The sequence below is a fragment of the Eptatretus burgeri genome, chromosome 11, assembly GCF_056783735.1.
Source record: "Eptatretus burgeri isolate ZD-2024b chromosome 11, Ebu_testis_v1, whole genome shotgun sequence".
Classification (NCBI taxonomy): domain Eukaryota; kingdom Metazoa; phylum Chordata; class Myxini; order Myxiniformes; family Myxinidae; genus Eptatretus; species Eptatretus burgeri.
In genome coordinates, this window is record NC_140971.1 from 55,106,812 (window position 1) to 55,116,850 (window position 10,039).

At 38.5% G+C, this 10,039-nt stretch overlaps 1 protein-coding gene across 7 annotated transcripts in view; it reads left to right on the forward strand.

Annotated features, from left to right (window-relative positions):
* The window catches only part of PIK3R4 (phosphoinositide-3-kinase regulatory subunit 4), a 120,027-nt gene that overhangs the window by 46,267 nt on the left and 63,721 nt on the right, over positions 1–10,039 (forward strand). For all 7 annotated transcript variants that reach the window (XR_015049347.1, XM_085846477.1, XM_085846476.1 and 4 more), the window contains one exon: positions 7,745–7,956. Coding sequence is in view for 6 of the 7 variants with exons in the window: in XM_085846477.1 (XP_085702603.1) it covers positions 7,745–7,956 (212 nt within the window). In the remaining variant the exon portion in view is untranslated. The remainder of the gene's footprint in view (positions 1–7,744; positions 7,957–10,039) is intronic.

Sequence of the window (10,039 nt, forward strand, 5' to 3'; positions counted from 1 at the left end):
CAGTGCAGTGAGGTGTTTTGAAATATAAGCAGTAGGTATGTTTTTGCTTCATGCACGTAACCCGGGTTATTACCCTCGCAAGAGGAGAGGGTATTGCATTTGGGTTAGTTTTTTACTTGCGAAAATCGAAGACTTTTCAAGTATATTGTTCAGTCGATTTTGTTATTCTGTCTGTCTGTCTGTGTCTGTCAATCACTTACAGGTCACAATTGTAAACCGATCATCTTGAAACTTTACCAAGTTGTGGAGGTACTCTCAACTGAGAAGCCTATTGATTTTGAGGTCAAATTTCTAAAATCGTCATTTTTGTCATTCGATTGACTTGTCAGTTGAAAAGGATTTGCATGTTGCGTCGCTGAATTGGGAAACCAACTTATTGAGGTCAAAAGGTCAAAGGTCAACTAGAGGTAAAATTTCTAAAATCATTAATTTTCAACTGAAAATTCGTCAATTTTCGTCTTTTAACTTGAAATCTGAACAGGATTTGCATGGTCCATCACTGAATCGGAAAAGCAGCTATTTTGGAGGTCAAAATGTCAACTCAAGGTCAAACTTCTAAAATCATCAATTTACATCCAATTGACTTGAGCTTTGATTTTATTCTTAATGAAATGGACATTTTGATTTATCCATGGCAACTTTTGGAGAGGGGGGTGGATTTTGTAAGTATTGTGCTCTGCATGATGTCTTTCTTGTTTGTTTATATTTCTATTGCCTACAGGTCACAATTTCAAACCGATCTTCACAAAACTTCACTACCTGGTGGAGTTTGTCAAAAGCAAGAAGCCTTATGTTTTTGATGTCAAAAGGTCAACAACTTTGTACAATTTTTAGAATTCTCAATTTTCATCCGATTGACTGGAAATTTGAACAGGATTTGCACACCAGATCACTGAATTCAATGAACAAGTATTTTTGAGGTCAACATCAGCCAAAGGTCAACTTAGGTGGAGTTTCTAAAATCCTCAATTTTCATCCGATTGACTTGAAATTTGAAGAGGATTTATATCTGAGGTCACTGAATTCAACTAGCCAATTATTTTTGAGGTTAACATGGAGCAAAAGGTCAACATAGGCCAAAGGTCAACAACTTCGGTGGAATTTCTAAAATCCTCAATTTTCATCCCATTGACCTTAAATTTGAAGAGTATTTGCATATCAGCTCACTGAATTCAACCACCAATTGTTTTTGAGGTCAACATAGGCCAAAGGTCAACTACTTGAGTGAACTTTCTAAAATCCACAATTTTCATCCGATTGACTTGAAATTTGAAGAGGATTTATATCTGAGGTCACTGAATTCAACGAGCCAATTATTTTTGAGATTAACATGGACCAAACGGTCAACAGAGGCCAAAGGTCAACAACTTCGTTGGAATTTCTAAAATCCTCAATTTTCATCCCATTGACTTTAAATTTGAAGAGGATTTGCATATCAGCTCACTGAATTCAACCACCAATTGTTTTTGAGGTCAACATAGGCCAAAGGTCAACTACTTTAGTAAACTTTCTAAAATCCACAATTTTCATTCCATTGACTTGATATTTGAACAGGATTTATATCTGAGGTCACTGAATTCAACTAGCCAATTATTTTTGAGATTAACATGGACCAAACGGTCAACAGAGGCCAAAGGTCAACAACTTCGTAGGAATTTCTAAAATCCTCAATTTTCATCCCATTGACTTTAAATTTGAAGAGGATTTGCATATCAGCTCACTGAATTCAACCACCAATTGTTTTTGAGGTCAACATAGGCCAAAGGTCAACTACTTTAGTAAACTTTCTAAAATCCACAATTTTTATTCCATTGACTTGATATTTGAACAGGATTTGCACATAAAATCACTGAATTAAACCACCTCTTATTTTTCTGGTAAAATTTGTTTTATGGATTTCGCAAGTATCATGCTATGAACGACATCTTTCTTGTTTGTTTGTCCGCACAGAACGTGTGTACGGTTTGTCTTTGCAATCACTTGTCGGATTGACACAAAATTTTCACCATTGGAGCAACGATTCATGTAAAATGTTTTAATGTTAATTACAACATCATAAGTCACATGGTGTGGCAGCCATGTTGGAAAAATGGAAAAACTTTGGACATCTGTATCTCTGAAACCACACCATGGAAAAAAATTGAAACTTCACACATGGCAAGTACTTCGCATGGGGAATAAGTTTCATTTTCAGCTCACCTGGACTGTAGTTCTGGGGAGCTTATGGGATGTTACGTCATCAGGCGTTCGTCCATCCAAAAACACTTGTAACTTCTTCTCTGAAACTACACAAATGATTTCGATGAAACTTGACCACAACCTTCATCGCCCAGGATATAACAAAGTTTTTTTTCAAGGCTTTAAAATATATATATATATATATATATATATATATATATATATATATATATATATATATATATATATATATATATATATATATATATATATATATATATATATATATATATATATATATATATATATATATATATCAAGCTTACGGGGGTTTGCCCTCCAAAATAGGTAATTCCTTTCTTCTCAGAAACTACGTACACAAATCCAATGAAACTTGACCACAACCTTCATGACTAGTGATGTACTAAAATTGTTCAAGACATAAAAAAAATCGCGGTCGAAGCTGGTTTACAGGGAGGTTGCCCCCGAAAGTATGTATTTGATTTCTTCTCCGAAACCACACACAATTTTGATGAAACGACCACAACCTTCTTCACCCATGATGTACCAAAGTTTCTTCACACCATTAAAAAATTGCAATCTAAAGGTTTTATAGGGAGGGGGGGGGGATTGCTCCCCAGAATAGGTATATGCGAAAACATTGGTTCATTGGTACATATTGCTGATTCCGTCCCACGTTGACTTCCTCCTCAGTATCATTATTCTCCGAGGTGAGCGCCCAGGGGTATTGCCCCTACTTTTGTATAATGCCATAATTGTCTACGTATAACGCTACATCCGATCAATATGAAAATTGTTGAGGGTCATCTTGGGATAAATTGGTGGAGAGAAAAAAAAAAGAGGAACAAAATGTTCACATGGTTTGGCAGCCATATTGGATTTACCCTTAAACCTTTTAAAATCTTCTTCTCCAGAACAGCTGGATAGATCGAGGGGAAACTTCACACACATGTTCCCCAAGTCTTGGGGTTACCAAGGTGTTCACAAATACTTGATGGGTCACATGGTGTAGTCGGCATGTTGGATTGAACAAAAATCTTTTTAAAATTCTCTTGAGCAGCTTCATTGATCGAAGTGAAACTTCACAATGATCTCGTAGTGATGTGGAATATATGTTTTAAATTTCAACTTCATCAGCCACATGGTCTGGCAGGCAGGATTATTTAATTTTTTAATCTAGGTCTTGTGTTTTGTTTTTTTTAAAATAAGGTTCACATGGCTGCACCTGAATGTGTTTGAGAGTAGAGTAGTAGCAGCTGAAACCTAGATCCTATGCAGGTTCCTCATGATGACTTCATCTTTGCTTTTTGCTCGTTTGAGTTCCTCTTGATTACTTCAATGCAGTACTGTATCAGTTTGGTCTTCCATTTGATTTGAATTTTATTTATTTTTATCCCTTTCTGAATTCAATTGAATAATAATAAATGGCGTGGGTCAAGTGTCCGAGCAAAGTGGGGTTGCATCAAAGCAGGACTTCTTGATACCCGGTCATTACTGCCAGCAGTTATAAAGTGGCAGTTCGAGCTATATCTATTATTAGTCCCCTTTGGACTTCGTCCGAAACAGGGGGCTTATGGATTTGGTCTCAATTTTCGTGTGTGTGCGTGTGTCCGCAACCATATCTCGGGCATGTATGGACCGATTTTATTCATACTTGGCACAAAGCTAACAAATGCTGATATACATATGCACATCATTTTGTTTCACGATGCGATCAAAGATGACTGACTGGCGGCCATTTTAGTTGTTTAAAAAAAAACTGGTGTCGAACACGTCCTCAACCATTTCTCGGACATGCATTTACCGGTGTTCTTCAAACTTAGCAGACAGATAAAGAATGATGGCTTGCACATGCATGTCATGTCTTTTCGAGATCAGATGCTAGATGGCCAACTGGTGGCCATTTTGTTACTTAATTGTGTCCCTAACCATTTCTCAGACTTGCATTGTAAGATTTTCTTCAAACGTGGCACAAGCACAGTACATGGTGGCTTACATGTGCACCTCAACTTTATTTTGCGACCTAGTTAAAGATGGCCGACTGGTGGACTGGCGGCCATTTTAGTTGTACATAAATATGGGCTAGCCTTTTAATTCCACCCACAAAATTACTAAAACAATTGGAGCTATGACATTTTGTCTTTTTTTTTTAAACTTGTTAATCATGTAACACACCAGTTCACAAACACCACCCAAATACACTGCACAAAACTACACAAACACCACACCAAAGAAGTCCTGGCGAGGGTCTGCAATCTCTGATTGCTCTTTTTCTTGTTTTATTTTTTTATTTTTGGGAGCAATTGAAGCAGCTGGCAATTGCCTATCCACCACCAAAATGAAGGTATTTGGCAGAAGAATGTGTTGCATGCTTATGTGGTGGAAAACAACTCGATTTCCACAATCGATCGATCAGCATACAAAAGAGACTCCTTAATTTCGCATATACGGCGCAAGAACATTCAATGACTCACTGAAACATTCGAATGAACTTCACTAACTAGAATCCCGAAGCAATCCCTCTTCTACCCATTTGACATCCAAAAAATGGGAGGGTGACATTTGGCAATTCAACTACAGGATGAGCTGATAGGCACAAGGCGAAAGAACTCAGAACTGCAATATGTGGCCACTTTGGGTGGGAGGGAAAGAATAACACACTCATGGCAAAAGTTTGCAGTGTTACCAACCAGGTCAGCCTGTTTCTATGCAGCGAGCAAGACCTCGGACACCAAAAGACAATGATATAATTCAAAGACATTTGCTCCAGTAGCATTCCGAAATTATTTACTTTCTCCAAGACAATGAGGCACCAGCAAGGCGTTCTTCTCTTCAGCAGCTGGGTAGTTTCATTTCAACATTGCAGATACCAGTCTTGGTTATACAGGGTTTCCCAAAAAATATATACAACTTTTCATCTGCAAAGAGGGTGGTCATAACATATATTTAAATAAAAGATATATGGCTGGATAGAAAGCTGAAAGTTTGAAGTTTATTGTACCAATGTCAGAATTGCCACCAAAATTTAAATTTTGGTCTAGAATCGTTGTTTTCTTTTCAACCACATGTTCGACGTAGGCTCCACGTTGTCCGATCACTGCCTGCAAACGCGTTGTCATGTTCTCCATCACTTTGGGAAACGTTTCCTGAGGAATGTTCTGGATTTCTCGGTGGATATTTTCCTTCAGCTGATCAAGAGTCTGAGGCCTAGGGTTTCCATAGATCCTGTCCTTGAGATACCCCCACAAGAAGAAGTCTGGAGGAGTAAGGTCAGGGGAATACGGTGGCCACTCAACGTCTTCGTAGAGGGAGATAAAGCGGCTCTCAAAATGATAGTTGAGAAAACGCCTTGTTTCCCTGGCTGTATGGGGCGGTGCCCCATCCTGCTGGAACCACTGGGTTCTCATCTGGATCAGGTTGTTTCTCCTACGGGCCTGAGTACGTAGCTCAGGCAGATAGAATTCCTGAATCATTTCGCGATAGTTCCTCTGGTTTACCGTGCAAGTGCATCCCTGGGCATCTTCAAAGAAGTATGGACCAATTATCCCATACCAACCAACTGCCACCCACATGGTGACTTTGAGAACAGATCGAGGCACCAGTTCAGTTGATACATTACCAGGATTTTCAGTTCCCCAGTACCGAAAGTTTTGCTTGTTTACCTCCCCGGACAAGTGAGCATGGCATTCGTCCGTCATGTGAAGTTTTTTGAGGAAGTCTGCATCTTCCTCCACTTTCCTGAGAACCAATTTGCAAAGTCTAGTCGTTTGCGTTTCTGTTGATCAGTAAGCACCATTTCCGTTTGAATTTTGTATGGAAAGGTATGAATGTCTTGGCGAAGGATCCTCTGAACGGTGCTCTTATGAGTGTTTGTCTCGGCAGAAAGTCGTCGAATCGATTTTTTGGGACTCTGAACGACCGCCTGTCTCACCATTTCCACATTTTCTTCACTACAACCTGTCCTCTTCCGACCACTGTGACCCTTGTGAAGGTCACAGATGGTTCCCACATTGGTAAACTTTGTGATGGTGCACTTTATTGTCTGAAAGTTTGGTGCATGGCGCAAGTGGATACCGAAATGTCTCGAGTAAAGACGTTGCACCTGTATGACACTTTTTGTCTGGTGCCAAAGTTCAACAATTTTCATCCGTTGTTATACAGTCAGTCTTGGCATTTTTCTGGCGCTTGCTTGGTATCAAAATAAACTTCAGGGTCTCTGCAACAAGAAATGAAGCATTAGTGACAAAAGTACTGCTTTTTTAGGATCAAACGAAGCATTTTAAAAGTTGTATATTTTTTGGGACACCCTATATGTATTTCAGTGAGATCAAAGCACATAAGAATTAGTAAGATACAACTCTACTTTACTGATATATTCATTGATATTTACTGACTGTCTTTTGACTAGAGTACAAAAATTAAATTTATGAAGTACCAGCAACAAGTTAATATAATTGAGAATACATGAATGTAATTGTTTTTCTTCCACACTTGGAACAAGGTCGCCCATAGAGCGGGTTCTCTGGTAATCTATCATCATACATGTCTCCAAACACTTCATATTTGAGTTAATTGTTTTCATGGTGAAAGATGTATCCAAGAAAATTGATCATGGGGAAGTTAATAATTTCCATTGTATGATCATTCTTGCAAGACGAGTGACCTGTTGCCCAATTAAATATGCAGCATCGAAGGTTTTCTTTAATTTGTTTAAAATGATGTTCACTTTGTTATTATTTTTTTCCCCAAATACATTCCACTTAATATGCCTGATTTTATAACATGCTGAGTTGGAATGGACATCATTACTACCGCCTTTTCCAACAATACACCCACATGTCAACCCCTTTAAAACTGTCTATTTTCGTGTTTAAATTTATAGAGCTGAATCACTGCTTGCAAACGTGTGAGCTAAACATAAAAGCTCTTGCAAAACGTTCTCACATGTGAAATTATTTCTCTCTAAACTACCCACACTATGCCAATATGCTCCTGGAAGCAGCTAACGTAACATTTTGCCAACTACAAAAGTGAACTCTGAAATTCAAAATGAAATTGGTTCAGGAAGTTTACCCAAAGAAAAGGTTTTTCTAACATTGACACGACCTCAAATCTGGGAGGCATTCATTTCAGCGACTGGAATTCACTAATGCGACAACACTGCAAAAAGTATAAAGAGATTTGTACGTTTCAATTATTTTTAAAGCAGAAATAGGAAGTAGGATTTTGAAATGAATGTTCAGATAAATGGAGAACCAGTCTCGGTAGCTGAAGAGGGTGGGGATGGTTTTTGTGGCAGCATTATTTAATTATTGAAGTGGGGTGAAAGGGAAATGTGGGAGACAGGAGAGTAAAATATTGCAATAGTCAACACTCAATCAACACTTGAGGTTATCAGGGTGTGAATGAAAATGCCACAAAAATGTCTTGAGGGACTGTTTTGTACAGTGTGATTGGAAATTAATCACAAGCAAGTTTTTTATGAGATTGTTTAAAAGGAATATTGTTCTTCATCTCTCATTGAGTTGTATCTTGTGATTGACAGGAGCACCCAAAAAAATGATTCGTCCTGAAGTTTCCATTAATACTGAATGGAAGAGCTTGTTAGGACCACTGGAGCCTCTATCACAACCTACAGGAACAGCTAGTAAGGCTGGACAGGGCATGCAAAGTCCCCAAGGTGGGATTCAACCATTGAGTGTCAAGCCACATGCTTTGACACAGAGAAACCAAGCAAAGGGATCTTTCCAAATACAGGTAAGCTATGCAAAAGGTAATGTGATTCAACAGTAACCCTTTATTCCATTCAGGTAAACCTTTATTATTCCTTTATTCCATAATATTCCATAATATTAATTTATTAATTCCATAATAAAGTAACCCTTTATTAATCTCGCCCTGGAAGGGGATGCGAGATTATTGCAACACGTCTGTCTGTCTGTCTGTCTGTCTGTCTATGTGTCTATGCCTATATATTTTCCCTTTTAAAAATGTTTTTCTCTGCAACTGCTTGTCCGATCAATGCGAAACTTTAAACACAGGAGGGACTCCCCTTGGAGAATATATATATTTTTGATAACTTTCATGTCAGGTCACATGGTATGACGTATATTGGATCAAGGAAAAAATCTGGGCATCTTTTTCTTCAAAATTGCTCAATGAAAAAAATTGAAGCTTGGTGTATGTCAAACTCCCCATGGGACATTATAGGGTGATAACAGTGGCGTCATCGGTGAAGTGATTTTCCAGCCATAATTGGTTTAATCGAAATCCTGATCAGAAAAATCTCAAACTTCATATTTCTGATTTACGACCCAATGTGAGTGAAGAATAAAATTTATGACATCATCAATCATGTGGTCTGGTGGCCATAGTGGATTGAAAATAAAAATGTTTTAAAAGAAAAACACCTTCTCCAGTACCACAAAACAGATCAATGTGAAACTTCATACATATGATCGACTCGCCGTGGGGAATATCGTCTGAGATTTTTATGCCTCCGCTGATTAAGTCGCCAGAGGCATTATGTTTTCAGGTTGTCCGTCTGTGTGTTCATGATATGTTTTCGTTACCGTGATAACTTAAGAACGGTTGAAGGGATCTTAGTCAAACATGGTACAGCATGTATAATGATGAAATAATTAACTGATTAGATTATGGGGTCAAGAGATCAAAGGTCAGAGGTCTTAATAGGTTAGAATATTGTTACCACACTAACTTTTGAACCAGTGATGGGATTTTGACCAAACTTGGTATAAGTATATATGATGATCAAAATAAAGACCAATTACTGCACCGTAGTCCCAAGAAGGAAGCCAGACATAAACACACACACACATACACACACACACACACACACACACACACACACACACACACACACACACACACACACACACACACACACACACACACACACACACACACACACAACTGTTCCTAACAATTCAATCACACAAACACATAAACACATTCACAAACTCACTCACAAACAAACAAACAAACACACACACACACACTCACACACACACACACACACACACACACACACACACACACACACACACACACTCACACACACACACAAACAAATACACGCATGCGTGCACACAAACACCCCACAAATACACACACAAATATATATATATATATATATATATATATATATATATATATATATATATATATATATATATATATATATATATATATATATATATATACCAAGCTTGCACACTAAAAACTCGGTTCGCCGTCACACGATCCCTATGAAATAGCTGTGGCACTTAGCGGACATGCTGACAATGTTTGGGAAGTCTTGGCATTCCATAGTACCACTTGCATCTTACACAATGCGTATTTTTGTCATTCCCCTTGTATGATCTGTCGTCTGCTACCAGCTATGTTGTACTGCTATCCCGTGCATGTGCATGGGTATCGCTAGTGTATATATATATATTTGCGGTTCTTGAACCGCATGCATACAACAGATAGGTGTCCCAAGACAGCTATTCCATTATTATACATGTAGATAGTCCCCTTCCTTTTGTTTAGCGGGACAACAAGGGAGTGCGTTGTGATGATCTAATAGCTCGGGTTGCTTAAATCATTTTTTCCTTCATGTCATCCCTACTCTTCTTATTTTTCTGATTATTCCTGAGGTAAATCAGCCACGTGTGCCTTCGCTGTAAGGTGGAGCCTCATGGAGGCCAGTGCGTGTGGTGCCATGGTGTGGAAACCGCAGCGCCATGGTGGGGAAACTGCAGCGCCGAGTCATGTAGTGTGCTAGTTGGTGCTGGACGATTGACTCGAGCTTCCGATGGTCTGGGGAGAATTGCCG